Source organism: Mustela nigripes, chromosome 12 (assembly GCF_022355385.1).
Source record: "Mustela nigripes isolate SB6536 chromosome 12, MUSNIG.SB6536, whole genome shotgun sequence".
Classification (NCBI taxonomy): Eukaryota; Metazoa; Chordata; class Mammalia; order Carnivora; family Mustelidae; genus Mustela; species Mustela nigripes.
The window spans coordinates 61,097,694-61,119,339 of NC_081568.1; the positions used below are offsets into that span (position 1 = coordinate 61,097,694).

General features: G+C 51.2%; 1 protein-coding gene across 1 annotated transcript in view; it reads right to left on the reverse strand.

Moving 5' to 3' along the window:
- The window catches only part of SH3PXD2B (SH3 and PX domains 2B), a 99,880-nt gene extending 78,558 nt beyond the window's left edge, over nt 1–21,322 (reverse strand). Inside the window, exon 1 of the mRNA XM_059417364.1 lies at nt 21,108–21,322. Coding sequence (XP_059273347.1) covers nt 21,108–21,182 — 75 coding nt within the window. The 5' untranslated portion in view covers nt 21,183–21,322. The remainder of the gene's footprint in view (nt 1–21,107) is intronic.
- Between the last annotated feature and the right edge of the window lie 324 nt (nt 21,323–21,646).

Here is a 21,646-nt window from a genome sequence, read left to right on the forward strand (position 1 = left end):
ATTGAGTCTCCTCTTCCTTTCTATTTAGTTTCCTTCTATTTCTAGCAAGTGCTACTGGTTTTCCATTTATGGGAGACAGCGGAAGCGTCACCTTTAAAAATAATGTAAGTTAAAAAATGGAGTCAATCCGAAGAAGAATACTGAGTTAAGAACATGTAGCACAGGGAGTGGTGGATGTGGGAGGATGGAGAATGAGGGCAGTACTGTTCCAGTGGAATCCCTTGCCATTCTCACGCTGTCTGGACTTCTGTTGTTTGCCGGCCAAGGAGCCTACAATACTTCTCAAGTGGGAAGCCCTCTCCTGACTCTACAATGCAGGTGGGCTGTCTGGAATGGCCAGGGAGATGGAAGAAAATATCTAAAGAGAGGGCACCAGTGGGGCAGAGGGGACTGAGGCTGAGCCCACAGAGGCTGTGAGAAAGGTACATTAGCAAGACAGATCTGTGATCCATTAGCAATGTCTGCCATGGCACAGGAATTGTAGGATGTGTGCTGAATACACAGCATCCCTAATCTGGATCAACCCCTCCATTTACAAATGGGGATATGGATGGGCCAAGAGGTGCAGCAACCTGCCACGGGTTATACTCTCAGCCATGGACTCTTTCCACCAAGGCACTGTTCAAATTTCTGCACAAGATCCTCTGGCCCCTCTGGGCCTCCTGCACAATGACTTATTCAGAGAACTTTAGAACTGATGAAGCCAGTGGTCAGACTGGCCTGCAAGAAGTCCCTGGATCCTGGTGTGGTTGCTGGGACTCCTGGCTCCCCACCCTAGTTTCCATTAGGCAGCACCACTTCAGGTTCTCCTATCTAAAGAGGAACCCAGCAGCCACTGGCCTAACCACCAGATCCTGGGAACCCATGCTGCCACCAGCAACATCAGTGCGGGTTCCAACGGGGCCTGGGTTCTTCCGCTGCCCACAGCCCCCCTTTGCCTGCTTCAGGCTGACAGCAGGGGGTTCTAAAACTGGCAAATATTTGAAAACTCTGCTCCAGACCACCCCTTACTTTATAGTTGGGGTATGAGGTCAGAGAGGGGAAGGGACTTGCCCAAGCCATGCAGAGAGCAGACAAGAGGGTTGGAACCAGACTGGGGGGTCCTCCTAGGAGGTGCTAAGGATGCAGGAGTTTTGTTCCAAAACGCAATTCCTCAGATCTGAGGAGTAGCAGAGCCCTTTTTAAATGGAGGGTGGAAAACCCTCCTCTTATGCAGCACACCGAGGGGCTCAGGCTTCTGTTCATGGGCCACAGAGCTTCTGCAGCGAGGCCTGAGCCCGGGATAACATAAGCGGTGCCATAACCTTAAATACAAAAACACGTGCAGCCCTCAAATCAGGCAGTGGTGCTAGTTCAAGTCCCAGATGAGGCTACTTCCTGCCGAGGAGGCTCCCAGGAATATGTCTAAGGATGCAGACCTTGGTTCAAGAAACCAACTTTAAAAGACGGTGCCCCCTCCCCCCTTAGGTTCCCATACTAACTAGGTCTCAGGGCTGGCGGATCCTGGGGACAGCCTGGCAGTGCCTGGCTGCACTCCAGAGCCAGCTCTCTGGCAGTACGCTGCCCTGGTCTGAGCTGGAGAAGCCCAGGGCGAGGGGGTGGGAGGCAGGGAGGGAGGAAAGGAGAGAAGGGTGGAGGAGAGAGGGAGGAGCAGAGGCACTTGGACGGACTCCGAGGGCTTAACTAATGGGAAGCATGATTCTGCTGTTCCCCGTGGAGACCACGAGTTCCCTCTGGTTCCGATCTGTCCGCTCTCCTCAGCTGTCTGCCCAACATCTGGCCTATGTAGGTCAGCACTCCCAACCTCCTTTTGCAATTGCAACACCCTGCACTTTGTCCGTATTGCCTAACACCCCAGAGCAGCATCGCGGGCCACCGGAAGAGCTGAAGACTAGGTGTTTATCTTTTTAGAGAGAGTACATTAAGTTTATTCTTGCAGAAATGCTATTAAAGTGTCGCAAAGATTTGGAGACCCTGGAGCTGATAGGAGGGTGTCACAGTGGGGCAGGACCTGGGTGAGTGGGGGCCCTGCCTTGCGAACACAGTGTGCAATCCTTGGCAGCGACCTGCTGGGAAGGTGGGGCCGCCTCCTGGGCCGAGGAGGAAACCCCAGCCCAGAAGTGACCTGGCCTGCAGATGGGAAGAGCAGGTGACATCCCAGCCCCCTCAGCCTCTGAGGTCGCACGTCCTCCTAGCTTCCCAAGGCCAGGCCTCAGGTGTTCTGGATCCGAGGCCAGAACTTTCCAGTCTTTACATCAGTGTCAGAAAGCACCAAGCCCAGGTTTTGTAGCTAAGTGGCACACTGGGGGGGGCTGGCTGCCGATTTTCCTTTTCTTCCCCCTTCAATCTTTTCAATTAAGTGAATGCCTGGAAAGGGGCCCAAATACAAGAGCTGGAGGCTCTGGCTGCAGGTAGGATGCTCTGGTTTAGGACTGTGTTCCCACCCCTGCTTGTCTATAGGGCACGCGGTGAGCCTGCAGGGGGAGCTGAGGGCCTCTGACTCCCCACAGGCAGAGGGGTGCCAGGCTGGCGTGAGAATCTCATTGTGTCTCTCTCCCCTGCTTCCAACACTTCAGTCCATTCATCCACTCATGCATCCCACAAATAGGACAGAGTGCCCACTGTGGACCAGGTTCCCTTCCAAGGGCTGGGCTCTGGCCATGGAGGAGACAGAAGCCCCTGCCCTTCTGGAGCTTTCCGCCTTGTCAAGGAAGGCAACAAAAGCATGCTAGAGGGCTTAGGGGACTGCCTCCTGCTCTGACCCAGCAAAGTTCTCCCTTGCCTCCTAGCCCTGCATGTGCCATGGCCTTCAGCAGGGGCATCTCTCCCTTTGCTTGGCTAGCAACTCTATTTCTCAGACATCAGCTTAGGAAGCCTTTGGAGACCCTGGATCCAGCTCTCTTCCCATTTTGTGGGTTCCCACAGCCGCTGGGGCTGCCCTCTCTCAGTACACGTGCCTCTGAGTGTACTGTTCTGTCATTTCTGCTCCCCCGGGAGGACTGAGGGGGCAGGGGTCACGTCTCTCCGGGGCACCACGCTTCTGCCAGTGCCTGCTGACATTAGGCTCCTGGGAAATGTCTGGTGAAAGACAAAAAGGCAGAAGGACAGACAGGCAGGCACGCAAAGAGACAAAAAGCCAAGACAGGGTGACACAGTCATAAATCAAGGTGACCTCACTCAAGGCTCTCTGTGTCTGGAGAGTAACAATGCTCTTGAAATGGCTGAATGGACAGCTTAACTGCCAAGGGTACTAGAAACAGAACCAGCTTTGTGACAGAGGAGACCGCAGGCATGGGGCCCGACCCTGGAAGAGAAGTCCACATCTCACCCCCAGGCTTCTCACAACAGGCGACAGAGAGAAACAACATCACAGGAGCGAGTTCAACTACAAGTGGAGGCATCGTCCTGTCGCCTTCAAGAGCCAGGACAGCCTGAGGGAATTCTCTGGAGGGGGCGGGGGATGATGGAAGTGTTCTGTATCCTGTCTGTGGTGGTGGTCCCAAGAACACACACACGCATAAAAACTCAGAATGCTATACCAAAAAAAGGGAATTTTACTGCAGACAACTAAAATGTAAAAAAACAATAAACATGCACACACCAATAACTCCTTCATGTTATTAAAAAACAGACGGGCACTGGCTTTAGAGTACCGGGCATGAATCTTGGCTCTATAGCTTGAAGCTGTTGTGTGACTTTGTAAGTCAATGCAGGGCTCCAAGCCTCCACTTTCTCATCTATAAAATGGAGAGAATAGTACCTACTTTTTAAGGTTGCCCAAGGATTATAGGAACTAATGCACGACAGGTGCTTGGCACACTGCCTGACTAGAGGCAGCTTCCAGCACCATCACTGATAACCCCATTAAACAGATGTGGCACGGGAGGCTCAGAGAGCCCATCTCCCCTGGGCCAACTCAAATCTTTCAAGGTGAGCCATGTTGAAAGGAAAAGTCTGGAAGATAGTGCTGTGCCCACACAGAGCTGTCCACCCTTGGAGCTTTTTTGTCACTGCCAGAGTCTCATCCAGATGGGTGGGCAGGAGGAGCCATTTCCAAACTGGCCAGGCTACCTCAATTCTTCTAGACCGAGACACAGAACTGGTGGAAATGCTCGTTGGTCTGGGTGTGTGGCTCCAGCCGGGGCCTCGGCTGCCAACACACGTCCTCGCACACATCTGGCCTGAAGCAGCATGGGGAAATTTCCAATGGCAAGCAGAGGTGCTGGCAGCTGGAGCCCCAGCTTGCTGAAACCAACCTGAAGGCTGGCTTTCTAGGAAAGCCTCCAGGGCAGGCACTGAGGGCTTCTGGGGCTCTCCACGGCTGCCAGGCCTCAGAGGAGCCCGGGGCTGTGCAGGAAACAGCTGAGAGATTTCAAGTTGGGGCCTCTCCTGCAGGGACAGGGCTGCCTAAAGAGAACTGGGCAGTCAACATGAGTACCCACTATGTGCGAGGCAGAGGGACAGGAGGGATAAAACCCAAGTAATGAAAAACAATCAAAATGGGCCACACTTACTGGGCTGATCAGGGACTAGGCCTTGTACTTAATTTATATTATGTTGTGAGATATGGAGACTCAGAAGGGGTCAAATGCTTACCTCCACTCTGTGACACAGTCAAGATCTAAACCCTGGCTGTGTGACATGGGAGGAAATCTCAGGATGTGTGCTCAGAGGGGTCTCAGCTCTTACCTAATGGGTCCAGCACAGTGCCTGACACATAGGGGATCTCGACAGAGAAGACATTAGTAGAATCCTCTCATGGCCACAGACCCCCTAAGAAGCACTCTCTAGTCACTGTGGGGGCACAGAGGGGACGAGGGATCATTCTGCAGGGGGAGCTCAGAGAGGCTCTCCAGATGAAAGAAACGACTGCTCTGGATCTCAAGGGACAAATAGTTTTCTGAATGAGGACCAACACCTAATGACCACTTCCTAAACCCCCAACCCTCTGCTCTCAGGAAACCCTGCAGAGCAAACCCTACTATCCACCCAATTTCACAGTGGAGAAAAGTGACATTCAGACAGGTTAGACCACCAGCCCAAAGCCATGCAGCTTTGGTTACGGAGGAGACCAGAATTTGAACCCAAATTTGTTTTTACTTCAGAATGCCTAATCCTAACCAAGAAGACCAGGTGAAAAGTGAGTGTTGCAAACCAGAAGCAAGTGTGTTCACGTCCCCTGGCTCCCAGGAACAGCAGAGCTGAGAATCCTGCCTCGACCACTTACCAGCCAGGGGACTTTGGGCAACAACTTTCTGTTTGGAAAAGTAAATGAGGCCACACGTGGGAAGCCAAAGACAGCACTGCCAGCAGTAGGTGCTCTCTGATGCACAGGAGAAATGAGTTCACAAACGCGTGTGCAGCCCCGACCACCCTTACTGTCCCTGACATGTTCTCAAACCCGGATGTGGCGTACGTTTGGGGTGCTTGTTAAAACTTCAGAGTTTGACCCTAGCCAGCCCCTCCCACTGTCTGGGCTTAAACCCTGGCCCTGTGACTTCCTAGCTGCATGGGCCAGGGCAGGTCCTATCTCAGCCTGCTTCTCCATCTGTAAAACGGGGGTAATCAAAGTGCCTACCTCACGGGGTAATGGGAAGAATCAGATGATTCAGTGCATGCAAAGCTCCAAGCATAGCACCAGGTACATAGCAGCCACTCAATAAAGAACGGTCCTTGTTCCTTTCCCCCCAGCCTGGAGTCAATGGGTACAAAGATAATGTATGCAGAAGCCTGGCTATTCTTGATCCTAACAGGCAGAGATCAGAAGATCCCAAAAGTCTGGGATCTTCTAAAACAAGGTCAAATGGACGTGGGACCTCCAAGATAGGAGGGAGCTCAGTGGAGAAGGAGGTAGGAGCCAGGGTGGCCGGAAAGGTATAGGGGAGAGGCCAGAGTGAGGAGTCCAGCAGCCGTTCTCGTCCCTTCCCAGCTGGTTGTGCTGCCTTCTTACTAGCTATTTCCTCCACCACACAGCCTCAGCTCAGGCCTGGGCCGCTGCACTTTGGATGCCAGTGGCTGTTCCTGCAAGTCCTCTTGCCCCTCTGCTCACCCTAACAGGGATATTTCTAAAACACAGATTCTGACTGGATTCCCTTCCTCCTTGGTCTCTCAGTGGTTCCCTCTTAATGAAAAACAACAAAACAACAACACTGATTCACATTTAATGAGCACTTCCTTACTCCTGGCAATGCTACTGGTCCTTATTCCCTACGGGGTTGGACTTGTCACCCCCATTTTATGGATGGGGTAATTGGGTCTGGAGAAGCCGATGGCCTTATTTAGTTCAGGCCAACACAGTCACCAGCCTGGATTTCTACAACAGTTCCTTCTCTGGCCTCCTGCCTCTAGTGGCCATCTTGGCTCTGCCTTGGTGGGGCTGTGGACAAGGACTGGACCAAGAGACACTGGGCCTGGATCAAGAGCCTAGATGCCAGCACCCGGATTTAACAAGTAAACAGGACGACTTAGGAAGAACACTCCCAAAGTTTAGAAAGATAACTGACACAAATCCTTCCTGTCACCCTCCAGTCCCCCAACCAAAGCTAAAGATACTGTAGCAGAAAACTGTAGAAGCTGAGACTGTCTAAAGAGGGTCAAAAATGTGGGGTTCCAAAGACCCTCTCAGGCAGTCTCAGTCTACAGCTGCCAGCTGTTGGGCCAGGGGGCCCCAGGGAATGCTGGGAGCTCTCCCTGCCACGAGGTGAGGTCACGCCACACAGAACAGGCAGCCCGGCCTCAAGACAGCAACAGTGCCAACTGCACAGACTCTGAGTCTGACAGACATGTGTTCCAATCCTGGTCACACCATGTCCTCAACCAAGCTCAGTTGGAGCCTCAGTTTCCCCATCTGTGAGACAGGGATGCTATAACAGTTATTTCCTGTCTCTCAGGGCAGGTGTAATGTATAAATGGGACAATAATACAGACATTATTAATCTGTAAGACGCCTGGTCTCGTGGTAGACATTAACCCCCTTCCATGTAAGCAGACTGTGTGCCTTAGGCCCAAATCAAATCCAGATCATTAGGGTGAACCAAGTGAAACTTTTATTTGTGTGGGTAAAAAGTTGACAATTTCGTATGGTTCAACCTACTAGCATCCCAGAGGGCTGGAGGATTCCTTCTGCTTCCAGTGGACTAAACTAAGAATTACAGTTACTTTTCTTGTGAGTGTTTACTCGGTGGCATGTATGGAACGAGGCCTCCATTTATAGATGAAGAAGATCCGGAGGTTCTGAGAGGTTAAGTAACCCACCCAGAATTGCATAACTAGAAAGTGACACATCTAGGATTCACATCCAGGTCTGGCTGCCTCCAAAGCATGTGCCTTAACAATTATGACACAATGCTCAGTCTGATGCCAACAGGAGTCATCACGAGGAATCTGACCATCTCAGCTGATCGATGTCAGCATCTATCACCCTAGAATCACGGGAACTTAGAACTGAGGGGCCCAGGCAGTCATGGCTTCATTCAAGGAACACACTTGGCATCTGTTCCAATTCAGGTCCTGGACTGAGGGATTTGGGCCTGGTGGGAGAAAAGAAGACAAGCCAGCAGACGACTAGTCCCAATGTGTAGGCACTGCTATGCGGCTGGTCCACTGGGAGGCTCTTTATCAAAGCTGGGTGCTTGGCAGGGTGCCAGGCAAACTAACCTAAGATACACCCCAAACAACCGCCCCCTACAGCAAAGTCCAGCCTCGTCTTGTCCTATGGGGCACAGGAACACAGAGGAGAAAAGAACTTGAGAATGTGGAGGGACTGAGCTCTCAGACCTCAGGGTGGCCACCTAGGAGAGGTGTCCTAAGGGGAGAGGGAATCCTGCGCCAGATAAAGTAGGGCGATGGCAGAAGCGGGTTCCAGCTTTGTACAGCCAAGGAGCCCCATTTCCTGCGGAACCTGTATGCTGTTCCTAATGGTCAAGTTCGGAGAGTATCCTTGGCCAGGTCTGGGCCCACGCCCTCCTGGGCCCCTCATCTATGGGAGAAGACCGTTCTGCCCAGTCTCAATTTGAGTTCCTATGTGGACTTTTCTGCCAGCTTCTCATGCTTCCCATACAAGTCATTGAGAGAGGGAAAAACAGAGCAGGGGAAGCAGGCTCCCCTCCTTCTCGCTCCCTCCTGGAACCTCTCCTGCCTCTACCATACTATACTGTCCTCTCCTCTCTAGAGAAACAAAGAGGGGTAATACACAAAAATGTAATGCAACATGAAGCGGAATAAAATTCCTCGTAGCACCCAACAGTCCAGGCGTACTTCCTACGAGGCTGCACTGTATCGCTGTTTCCATTCTGCAAAGCAGCAGGTAAGGCCGAGGGAGGTCACAGGGCTAGTTCAGCGCAGCTGGCACTAAGCCGTCTGATGGCAAAGTCTGAGGTCTTAGAATTGTCCACGTTTCCACCACCAAAACGATATTTGGGGCTCTTCCCTAGACCCCTTTCTACACATTCAAGTACTTTCTGAAATCAAGATCACATTGTATACATAATTTGTCTTTTTCACTTGCATTATATGGTAAGCATTTCTCATTCATTAACAATTCTTTGAAAAAACCATTTTGAGAGGACCCTTAACGGTCCACTAAAGGCCATGTATCATTTATCTAATCATACCTCCAATGAGAAACATCAAAGTTATTTTCAATGTTGTTTTAATTACTGCACTGCTAAATATCCAAACATCTAAATCTTCTGGGAAAAGTGCTTTAAAATCACAGGGAATACATCCCAGGCTGGTCCATTTAGAGGATGTTTCTCAATATGTGGTCATACCAGACCACCTGAGTCCTATCATTTGACATGTTTATCCTCGCAAGTAATGGTGATAGAGATGATGATAAAGATAATACTAATGGAGAACTATCTAGCATCTTCATATGCCAGGCACTGCTCTAAAGCCTTTGTGAAATAATCCACAGTGGGTACTATTCTTACTCTCATTTTTTTTTTTTAAAGATTTTATTTATTTATTGTCAGATAGAGATCACAAGTAGGCAGAGGGACAGGCAGAGCGAGAGGGAAGCAGGCTCCCCTCCGAGCAGAGAGCCTGACATGGGGCTCTATCCCAGGACTCCGGGATCACGACCTGAGCCAAAGGCAGAGGCTTTAACCCACTGAGCCACCCAGGTGCCCCTCTTACTCTCATTTTTATAGAGGAAGAAACTGAGGCACAGAGAAGTTAAGATGCTCACTCCAGGTTATACAGCTGGTAACCGGTAGAGCTGGTCAAACCCATGCCACCTGCCTTCCAAACCCAAAGTTGGAAACTTCTACCCAGAAGTCTTTCTCTCTCCGTTTTTTTGTTTGTTTGTTTGTTTCTTTTTTGTGCGTGTGTGTGTGCCACAGACCCCTTTGACAATCTCACAAAACGTACAGACCACTTTTTTTTTTTTTTTTGGACAGGGAGAGAGATCACAAGTACGCAGAGAGAGAGGGGGAAGCAGGCTCCCTGCTGAACAGAGAGCCCGATGTGGGGCTCGATCCCAGGACCTGAGATCACGACCTGAGCTCACAGCAGAGGCTTAACCCCCTGAGCCACTCAGGCGCCTTTACAGACCACTTCTTAGAATGATTTAAAATTAATAAAATAAAGCATACAGGGTTCCAAAGGAAACAGTATACTGAATTATAATAAAAAGGTTTCAAAACACAAAATGGTGAATATATGTACCCCTTTATTTATGCGATAATTGAAATCTAGTGGTAGAATGAGTAACACCACAATTCTGAACTAGCAAATCATCTACTTACTACCAGCAGATGATAAATGATCTTTGGGGACCACATAACAGCTGTAAGGGGATATGAAAATAGAATGGAATTTTTTTTTTTTAATTCTATTTCGGTAACACTTAGTGTAGTATTAGTTTCAGGGGTAGAGTTTAGTGAATCATTAGTTGCATAGAACACCCAGAGCTCATCACACCAAGTGCTCTCCTTAATGCCCGTCACCCACTCCTCTCCCCTCCAGCAACAGGGGAATTTCTACTGGTGACGGAGTCCAGGTATTGCTACTATCATTGAGGGCTGGTGCTGTCGCTCACTATAGAAGGCAGTGCTAGATAGGGTCGGAGGTTGATGAAAATAAAGATGAACTTTTCCCCTTCCAAGTTCAGGGCCCTCTGAATTCTACCTGTGTTGAGAACTCTGCTAGTCAGTCTTCTCCCTCCAGAGCACACCTCTCTGTCCCAATGAGGAAGGGGCCACCCAGGCCTCAGACCCTCTCCTGGCCCCACACCAGGCTCCATCATGGCCCTAAGGCTGTGAGGATGTGTTCCAAACAGATGGTGACCTCCATGGGGACAAAAGCTGTCTGGCTATCTTAGCTTCTCTCCGGCTCTGGGCCAGGCTTGGCCCAGGGCAGACAATAAACCCACATCTGTGCAGCGGACTGCCAGCCAAGGATGGCCCAAAGCCAAAGGCTGCTGATTCACACCTTGGCTGGGGAGGAGGAAATGGTGACGCCACTGCGTGGGTTTCTAGCTTTCTTTGCCAATGCAGTGGGCAGGGGGTCCGTGCAATTCTGCTTAATTAAGCAGACTAGAAAATATTATCCTTGTGTACTTTAAGGCAATGTTTCCCTTCATCTGTGGGGAGAGAACTGACTATACCCTTATATAGTCAATGACAGGCACAGAGCTGAGTGTGATCCTAGGCAAATTATTCCACCTTCTCAAGCCTCAGTTTCCACCTTTGTGAAATGGGCTAATATTATAGTATCCATGTAGTAGACATCAACTGTTCCCACCTGCCCCTTTTTCCAGCAACAGTACCTTGAATCTTCTCCAATGACTCTCTGACTGCTACTTGCAATTCAGGGGGACTCCGTATCCCAATATCCAGCTGTTGCCTGGCCAAAGGATGGTCAAGTGATCTGGCTGGGCCAGTCGGACTCTCTCTTTCTGGAAAACGGGGCTCTTGGGTGGCCAAAGATCTGAGGGATGGAGCAGCTGCCCGCCTCTGGTGATGCTCTGATGCCCCCTGGCAGCTCCTCCTCCCTGGTGGGCCCCAGCTGGCCAGGTCCTTTCCCCACACGTTCTGCCGGAGCCATCTTTCCGTACATTCCTGACAGCCTGAGTTAGCCAGGTTCATTTCTGCCATTTGCATCTCACAGAGGTGCCGAGTGGATTCAGTGACATAAAGTATGAAAAGCCTTGGGCACCTAAGAAGCACTCAGATAAATGATACCCATTCTATAAAAAGAATAAAAAATTATTATTAAGTCTTGAGAACAAAACAAGTATGGAATTATTTAATCCTTCCCAAACTTTGGAATCCCTACTGGTTCTCACAACCCCCTCTAATATTTCCCTCCCCACCCTCCTGCCAGACTTCATCTTCATGATGTGCACAGAGCCGCCCTGTCGACAGGTGCTCTCTCTCCCTGCCACCTCCCATGTTTTGTTTGTGCTCTGCCCCCTCCATTCTCCCGTACAAGGCCTTTCTATCCACCCAGCCAGCAGGAGGGCCCCTGAGTATCAGCTCCCCAGCTATTCCAGTGATTTCCTCTTGGACACCTCCGAGCCTGAGCCCTGGCCCCCCACCCGTGTGTCCTGGGGCTGTGCCCATCTTGAGGGTGGGGATTGTGCCTTCTATTCTTTTGTGGTTATTAGCCCACTCAGGAGTCCCTGGGTCCTTCCGGCCCCCACCTGCCAAGCTTCATCTGCATCACTCAAATCTCTTCTGCTTCTTTCAAACACACCACATATCGTACCACATACCACATACCGGGGTTTCCACTTCTTTGCTTTCCTGTCCTCTGCCTGAAATTCCCTTCCCTTTCTCCACTTGCGGCATCCCTCCCCAGCTTTGTGATCTGCCCTGGGTCACCTCCGCCATGCTGCCTTGTCCAAGTCCAAGTTTCCCAGAACCCAAGTGTACAGGCCTCTGTTATTCCCCCAAGTACCAGACTAGCTCTGAAACACCCCGTCTGCCTGTCTCTCTCAGGACACTGACCTCCTTCAAGTTTGAATTCCTGGTTTGTGTATCTGTAGATCATCCCTGCACTTCAAAGTGCCTGGTCCCTGGAGGGAACTGTATTTGTTCAGTGCATTCTCAAGAAACATTATCACTATTACAAAGTCCAAAGGTTCTTAGCCTTTTTTTTTTTTTTTGAAAGCGGTGGTTTTTGTAGATTTGCCCAAGTATAGGGTGCCTGGTAAAATCTGAATTTCAAATAAACAAGGAACAATTTTGTAGTTTAAGTATGTCCCAAATATCACATATGTATCAAATTTAACTGGGCATCCTGTTAAATTTGGTAAATCAGCGCTGGGACAGCCTGACATAGGCCCGCAGAAGCAGACAGCAGAGCTCTGCCCCCATGCACACAAAAGATGCACCACTAGTCCCTTCTCCCTTCACCTCCTGAAGAAGGCCCTGGGCTTGGGCTCACAGCCCCACCTGAAGGTTTGCATCTGAGCCAGCAAGTACGGGAGTACGGGAGGTAAACACCCCATGGTTTGGAGAAGGGGTGGAGGAATGATGGACATGTGACAAAGGTTGGACCTGTTAGCTCCCGGCAGAGTCCCAGAGAAGTGAGCCACACTAGCCCCTGCCCACTGGCCTGCTGTGAGATGCTGAGCTTCCTGAGTCTATCACATCAGCTAAGTCCCCATGTCATGGCAGGGGGCAGTGAGGCCAGCTCCACCCAGCATCTGGCTAACCCCACTGACAAAGGCTCTGGGGAGGGTCCACAGGGCCCCAGTTTCTGGGCATTACCCCGGGACCAGGAAGCTCCAAGGACAACTGTCCCAGCAGCACTGTCCTCAGGCATTCTGCATCAAAACTCATTTAATTTGCAAAGCCACCAAAGCCACGTACTTCCCAGAGGAGAAGGCTCAGGGCCAACAGCGAGTGAATGACAGAATCAGACTAGAACCCGGCCTCCAAGTGCAGAAGCCACACTCACAACCCCGCAGCCACATGGCTTTCTTAATAAGCCTCATCTTCTCTCCTTGGGCCAGGGACGGGTGCCCACGACTCACTGCTGCGCCCACCAGGCTGACATGGTACTCGGCCAGTGGCTCTCCTTCCTGCAGCTGCAGTGACCCACACAGCTGGCCTTCATCTCCAAAAGGAGGGAAAAAACCGAGTCACACCAAGCAAGACCGCTCCCCCTTCCACAGCCCTTTCTTCCAGGGAGAGAGCATGCGCCATTTGCGGTCAGGATATGAGTGTCCTAGATGTTCAGAAGTACCATGAATAGTGCCGTCGGTCCCCTAGTACTTTTCCAGCAGTGTGATAGCCAACTGGCCTTCAGCTGACCCCCGTGTACCTCAGGGTAGGTTAATAGTGACTGCCTGAACACCCAGGGAGCGGGGCGCGGGGCAAACCTCTCATCTGGATGGCCTTTCTTGTGCCCTGTGACCTTGGAGCCCACCGCAGAACTCCGGCCCACAATTCCTTCCAACCCTCTTCTGCAGCAGGCAGGCGTTAGGGGAGGGGGACCTGGACCCGCTGAGCAAGCAGCATTTTAACTCGGAAAGCATCTGCTCCGGCCTTCCCTCGAGGTATTTTAAACTCATTTCTTTCCACTTCTTGGGCGCTTATGCTGGAAAGCCCACATCCAGAGACCTCCCTCTCAGCGAGAGTGGGAGAAGAGGCTTGGAGGCCAACGCCTACCTCGCGAGGACAGGCTCTCTGAGGAGCTGGAGAATCCTACTGCTTTGGGACGGGACAGGGCAGCAGGATGTGGGGACCTGGCTGGGGCCACCCACAGCTTGGCACAGCTTCTTTTTGAAAATGAGCATTTGCTGTTTTGTTTTTTTTTTTAAATTTTCACTAAAAACAGGAATCTGTGTTCACTGCAGAACATTTGGAAAACAGAAAAGCACAGACGAGCAAAAAAAAAAAAAAAAAAAGACCATATTTTATCAGCTATATTTCTGTGCTTACACAGACACATATTTTCCTCCTTCATTTGTAATCAGGTGGGAATCAGCCTAAGCATGTTATTCTGCAAACAGCTTTTACTATTTAATATTCCCATGACAGAAGACATTTTTACCATCTTGATAGTACCCTAGTATGTGGTTAGAGTACATTTCATTTATCTTGTTCTCCACTGAAGGGTGTTTAAGTGGTTACAGACTTCTTACTATCATAAACGATACTATGTTTGTATGTTCCTAATATAGCTCGTAATGACGGAGCCCTGTCTATATGCTGGGCCCATTTAATCCCCCCAATAGTCCTATGAAATTGGGACTGTTACTATTCCTGTTTTATAGAGGTGCAGAGAGGATAGATAAGCCACTTCTCTGAAGTCACACTGCTGGTTGGTGGCAGAGCAGGGATTTGAACCCACACTGTCTGGTGTGCTTTCTTTGCTCACCTGAAGCATGGAATGACACAGATTCAAAGTCGAAACTACAGTGACCCGTAAGTAACCGGAAGCTATGATAGCTCCATTTGCCTTTATCCTGAGCCTGTGTGGGAGCCCAGAGCATAAGGAGCAGGCTGCGATCAACTGCTGAGGATGACCCATCTGGCTCCTTGCATCCAAAGGCCAGAGCCATAAGGGTGGTACCTGATAAGGTCCACTGCTTTTCAGTCAAAAGAAAGCAACAGTCCTTAAAAAAAACCACCTACCCAAGGGGCCTTAATGCCTACCTAATGCACTGTTTTTCTGGGACGTAGATGGAGTGTGCGACAAGAACCCATCTGCAGGGGAGACAGGAAGTCTCCATCGTGCTGGAGGGCCCATGTCCGAGGCTGCTGGGTGTCCAGCCTGGGGCTGGCAGCCCAAGCGTGTCACTTGAACAAAGCAATTTGGAGAACACATAGCATGGCCTCACAGGTAGGGAAGAGGCACAGATTTGGATCATGGCTATTATTATGACCATGTTATTTTTCATGACTACTACCATTGATTAAGTGCCTTAAATACACGATGCATCAGGCTATTGTGTGACAAGAGTTCATCTTTACAATCGCCCTACACTCGCCCATAAGTTCTAGTACACACTCCTGCCCTCATTTTATAGAACTTCAGGTAGTTCGCCAACAAGATCGCCCAGCTCAAAAGTGCTTCAGCAGGCCTCAAAGTCGGGAATTTTCAGCACCAAAGAACTGTGCTAGTAGCTGGCGTCTATCCCTCTAGCAGAAGGCACTGAGTGTCTACATTATCTGTAAACCACACAACAACACTTCCTCTCAGATGTAAGATGCTGTACTCATTCTACAGATGCAGAACTAAGGCTAGTAGTGGCAATGGCCAAGGCCACGTGTATCCCCAACATCCAAGTTTGCTGCCCTGCCCTGCATGTTCCTACCAAAGAAGGGGGGCCAGGTAACCAGGGGCTAGGCACAGAATGCAGCTAATCTGGGCAGCAGATGCACGCTTTGTGCCAGACCACTGAGCCTGCCTGCCAGAGGCCTCCTATAGACTGAGATGAGAATGCTGGTCACACCTAATAAGGGTGTGATCTACCCGGCAAAACCCAACAGCTCAGAATGGTGACCCTGGGCTTCTAGCGCCTGGCAAATGGAGAAAGGTTTCAAGGCTGGTGGCATGGCATTTGCCACCCCATCACTCCAGGGGCGCAATCAACTTAGAGCTTCCTGGGGTGAGAATGATGAGGGGTGTGGCTGCCTGCACCCAGGCTGAGGGAGCAGTGAGATGAGGACAGGGCCAAGAGGGAGGAACTGGGGTCTAGAAGGCAAGTGACACACCTGAGGTTGCCTGGCACAGGGGTGGGATCATAGGGCTACCGGGCTGCCACCTGTCCTACACCACATATGCATCTGGATCAGTCCTCATGTGGTCGCTCCTTGCTGTGTGACCTCAGGTACAAGCCTTCCCCTCTCTGAGCCTCCAGTCGCAAGGGGAGAATGGGAACGCCATGGTAACTACCTGAAGGATTAGGATCTTGCCCATATAAAATCACCCCATTTACTAGAAGACAAATAACTCAATATATTGAGAAAGGGGCAAAAGATCAAACAGGCAATTCACAGGAGAGGAAATGTAAATGGTCGACGGAGGCAGGAGATGCTCGACTTGCCGGTGAGCAGGGAGACAGGAACAGCGCCCTGCGATCCTATTCTGTGCCGAGCTGATTGGCTTAAGCTATAAAGTCTGACCATGTGGCGTGCTGGAAAGGACACACAGCAAAGGGGTGCACAGACAGACACTGCTCTGGGGGATGTAAGTGTCCCAGTGGCCCCCACCTCGGGTGCACAAGCAGGAAGCAGCTGCGTGGACCTGCACTGCTGGGACACCCTAGGAGTCCCCACCAGGAGCTAGTCAAGTGGAATATTAAACAGCAGTTAAAAATAAACTAGGGCCACATGTATCAGCATCGATCTCAAAAGGGCAATGTTTTTATGAAGTTCTAAAACATTCATGCAAGATTTAGGCCAGTGTTAAAAATGGAAAAACATTAAAAGGTGCACAGGGCTGGGGGGCAGGAAGGGGAATGATTGCAGACAAATCCCGGGGACCTTTTTGGGGGTGATGCAAACGTTATAAAACCACATTACAGTAGTGGCTTCATGGCTCTATAAATTCACTAAAACAATCAGCAAACCATACACTTCAAACAAGTGAATTCTATGGCTTATAAATTATACCTCAATAAGGCTGAGAGGAAAAAAAAATCCTATCTAACAGACCCAATAGTCTATTGTTTTAATAAGATTTGAGAAAGAGAGAGAGAGAGCTGGAGAGAGAGAGCACAAGCAGGGGGAGGAGCAGAGGGAGAGGAAGAAGCAGACTCCCTGCTGAGCAAGGAGCCTGACTGATGAAGGATTCGATCCCATGACCCTGGATCATGAACCTGAGCCAAAGGCAAGACGCTTCACTGACTAAGCCACCCAGGCGCTCCACTAATAGTCTATTTTTTAAACGGACACAGGAATGATAAATACCAACTACAGGACACCAGTTCATTTTGGGGAGAGGGAGAGTTAGGGAGGGTATATAAAGGTTTTGTTTCTGCTACATTTCTTAAAAACCAAAAATAATGATCTGAAACATCCAAATATGAAGATCTGACAGAGCTGCCCGGTGGAGAGTTATTTCATCTTATGTATTTGTATATTTGAAATAGTGTATTTAAAAGTACCTATTTTTTTTTAAAGATTTCATTTATTTAGTTGACAGAGATCACAAGTAGGCAGAGAGACAGAGAAGCAGGCTCCCTGCTGAGCAGATAGCCCGATGTGGGGCTCGATCCCAGGACCCTGGGATCATGAACCTGAGCCAAAGGCAGAGGCTTTAACCCACTGAGCCACCCAGGTGCCCCCAAAAGTACCTATTTTTAAAGGACTGTTGTGAGGACTCACTATACAAAGTTTCATCCAGTGCCTGGCCCACAAGAGGTGATCAGATGTCAGCTATTAGGACTGCTGCTTTAACTACTACTACCACCATCTTACTCTTAACATCTAAAGATCTCCAGGCAGAGCAAGCCAGCACCTCCTGGCTCTTGCAGACAAGGACTCTCTTCTGAATCCAAGGCTTCTGTATATCCCACTCCAGTGCAAGAAATGGCAGGATCCTGCAAAACCTCCAGGGAACACTTCCTCCTCCTCTCAGGAGGAGTCAGAAGATAACCCAGCCAGGGAGGGTCTCCCCAGGGCATCACCCTAGAAAGCCCCCTTTCCATTCATTCTGAAAGCCCTGGGCTCCAGGCAAGGAGATTTCCTAACACAGAAGGGGAGCAGCTCCCTAAGACTTCGCTCTCCCAGCCTCTGACAGAGGCTCCAGGGGAGCCTCTCTGAATCACAGTATCATTGATATTATCATCCACAACAACCCCTACCTAACGGTTGGGATCTCAGAGGTCCTGGGGGTTTCTGTCCCTACATTCTCCAGACCAGACCTGTGGCTCTGCCCCTGGGCCCACTGATGACATCTGTGCTCACAGGTAAAGGAGGGTAGGGTGGGGCACGGCTGATCACGGAGCACTTCGTGTCATTTCAGGTGTAACTGGTGACCCAGCCCTGGGCTCAGGGGCAGTTCTCCATGACATCAACAGTACCTGTGACCAGTTCCTTCCAAGGCAACTGGGTGGCAAACAGGTGGCCAAGGTAGCTGCAAATGGGGGAGGAGGTGGTGGAAAATTAGGGGGTGTGGCTAACAGAATTCTCTGTAACTGATTTATATATTCTAACACAGAGTTAGGTTGAGGCAGGGGGTGGTGGGGGTGGGGGGTGTGATTTTAAACTCCTAGGAGACATGTCAGGAGATGTTTTTGGTTGTCACAATTTGGGAGGGGACACTACTGGCACCTAGTGGGTAGAAGACAAAGAGATGTTGCTAAATCTCCAACAATGCTCAGGACAGGCCCCCCACAACAAAGAAGGTTCTGGCTCAAACTGTCAACAGTGTTGAGGTTGAGAAATTCTGTCCCAGAGAGAAGGAACAGTATTTACAACTTGCAGATTGTTGAAGATGGAGTTCGGAGAGCTGGATTGACCAGCCTAAGGTCACACACACAGCAAAGCTCAGGACTGTCCAACTCCCCTTGCCACGCTTTCTCTCCAGGGTGGCTGGGTCAGGTTCAGAGAGGAGGACACCAAATGGGATGAAAGCCTAGGCCCACACCAACAGCAGCCTCTGTGCCCATTTATTCCAGAGTGGTGGGGTGGCCATGTCTTGAGAACAGGAGAGGGAGACGCTGGTACTTTCCGCTGGGTTCGCGTCCCCTGCCATCACGGCACTACATCTGCCCTGTTTCTGTGGACGACTCAGGCTTCACTTTAGCTCATTGTCCCTCTTCATCTGGTGAGCCAAAAGCTTGGTTACCAGGGAGGGAGCCACCTTGAGTCACAAGAGTGACTAAACCCACATGCAGAAAAACAAGTTTTTGGTGAAATCCCTCCACACATGACTTTGGCACATTCCCAATCAGAGTGACATGGACGCCACAGAGCAGGGAGGCAGGCTCACAAAGCTATGGCACACCAGCTCAGATGTCACATGGTTCCTCCCCTTAGGAAATGGACACTATCACCCCCCGGGTACAGATGAGAAAACTGAGTCTCAGAGAAGCTACATGGCCACCATGTGGAGACCAAAATTTGAACCCAAATCTGTATTTTTAACTTGTCTCAAGGAGCCCTTAAAAAGTGATGGAAAGCTAAGCAAGATGTCCCTTAAAGCCGCAGAAACTTCAAAAAGCTGGCGGGGATGGATCTGACTGAGCAGAGGATGAAAAGCTTAGTCAAGGGTATCACCAATGATGGCTGGTTCTTAAGGGGACTCTACTTAAGGAAATTAGGAAATTAGGAAGGTATGGGTCTAGGAAGGGGTGTGCTCCAAGGGAACACCATTTTTGGGGATCCAACAGACTTGGATTGACGTCCCTTGCTCTGCCCGTGACTGTGACCTCAGGTGTAGAACCTCACCCTTTGGAGCCTCAGTCTCCTCATCTGTCAAATGGGCTCAAGAACTTCATGCATACAAACCTCATATGCATGTGCTAGGAGCAGAGAGGAGAGAGTGACTGGATGCTGATGCCTGGCTTGTGGTGGCTGTGTCTATTCTGGTTCTGCCAGCTCACAGATTGGGTGGGAGGCAGCATGGAGAATTTTAGACTTTCTCTTGTTGCCATGTTGGTGAAAACTGTCTTCATACCCAAAAGGCAACTCAGTTACACACTCAACAAGCTCAAACAAGAAACCAAGATTTGGCAGCAATTTAAGCAGTTAACCAAAAAAAAAAAAAAAAAAAAAAAAAAAAGACAATTCAGCTCCGCTCTGGAATCAAGGGAAACTTCACTCTATTTAAAGATGCCACAGGTCCAGGAAATAGCTTCCCACCGCCTGGCTGAGGGCTGAGTAACTGGCTGCCTCAGCCAATAACAATACCGACTCACACAGCACACCCTTTCTCCTGGAGAGTGCAGAGTGGATTCCAGCTATCTCCTTTCAGGATTTTATAGGCTATTCACGGAGGGCATGTAGATCTGCTTTATAAGAATGAGCCTCTTAAGAAAATAGATCCAGAGAAGACTTGCAAGGGAGGCCAAGGAGCTGAATTTAGCCAGCCAACGCCCTTTGCTAGTCATTGTTCTACACTTCTTTGTTAGGATTTTTTCCCTCCCTCTTGCTCTTTTTTCCTTCCTGGTTAACTTCTCTGCAGCTAGGCGCTGCCACTGCCCCCCTCTCACCACCACAGACACCACAGCTCCCCCCTTCCCTTCAGGAAGAAGGCCTCCCCAAGGCCTCACTCGGGCCCAATATCTCACAGACGCAGAAGCCCTCCACCCAAAACCTCTAAGGTGATCCCATGGCCCCTTGAGCCCAGATTCAGGTACCTAGACTGATGCAGAGTCCATTTCCCATCTGGGGGTCACCGCCTGCCCAGGCACATCTTCCAGAGGCAGGGAAGGCCTGAATGCAGCTCCACGTTCTAGAACCTGCAGCTTCCTTGAGCCTCAGGCTTCCCATCTGCAAAATGAGGCTGCTGGCCCATTTTTCACCAGCTCTAAACAAGATTCTCATTTTACAATGGGAGGTACCAGGAGAAAACTTTCCTACATTTTTAAACAGTAGTTATTGGAGAAAGAGGGCAGGGACTTTTTTTTTTTTTTTTAAACCTTTTCACGGTGCAGGCGCTCCAAGGAGCCATTCTCGGAGATGGCTCCGGCTGGATCCTCCGAAAGAACAGAGCCAAACTTGGCGATCCCCAGAGGGGCTACCTGTGGCTAGGCACTGCGGGTCTGAGTGCCTCTGGACAAGGAGGAACCCGGCGGGCACCCTGAGAACAGGAGCTTCTCTCTGTGTCTCTCCTCCCCCCTCCCCCCTCTTTCGGTCTCTGTCCCCTACATTGGCTGGGGCGAGACTTTTCCACAGACGGGCAGGAGGAGTTGGGGGGAGGATAAGGGGGAGACGGAAAGGAGGAGAGGAGCTGCAGAGGGGCGAGCGGGGGCGCGAGGCGGGAGGACGGGAAGGAGGGGAGGAGAACCGGGCAAAAGAGAGGAGGGGGAGGGGGAGGAGCTGGGAGAGACCCGGGCACGCAGCAGAAGGGCCAAGCGCGGAGAGAAGGGGAGGGTGGGGGAAGAGCAGACGGTTCGGAAGTTTTCAGAACCCAGGGGCTCTCGGTCGCCCCCGGCGAGGCACGGACTCGAGGGGGCGTGGGGGCCGCGCGGCACTCACATAATGCTTGTTGGGCACCCGCCGCTTCTGCACGTCCAGCACCTTCACCTCCACGATGCTGCGCCGCGGCGGCATGGCCGTCCTCCGCGGAGCCGAGCGCGGGTACGGGGGGCGCGCTGCGGCGGGCGGAAAGCGGGGGGGCCGAACGCTCTCGGGAGCCCCGGCAGACCACGGGCCGAGCACGAGCCGCTGCCGCCGCCGCCGCCGCCCTTCGCTCCGCGCGCCCTCGGGCCGGGCCCGCCGCCGTCGCCCGCCCCCGGCCCGCCCCCGGGCCCGCCCCCCGCGCCGCCGCACCGCCCCCTTAAAGGGCCCGGCCCCGTTCCCGCCTCCGGCGCGCGGACCCGGCTGGCCCACGTCCGGCCTCCGCCGCGCCTTTGTCCCGGCGCCCTACCCCGGCGTCCGGGGGAGGGGACGGGCGCGCATCCGCCGGCCAGTCACTGACTTATCGGTGGATTCATTCCCGCACTCGTTCAGCTCAGGAGCCGCTGTCCAGCGCCGGATCTCAGGGCCGGGCTCCCGGGTTCAAATTCCGACTCTGC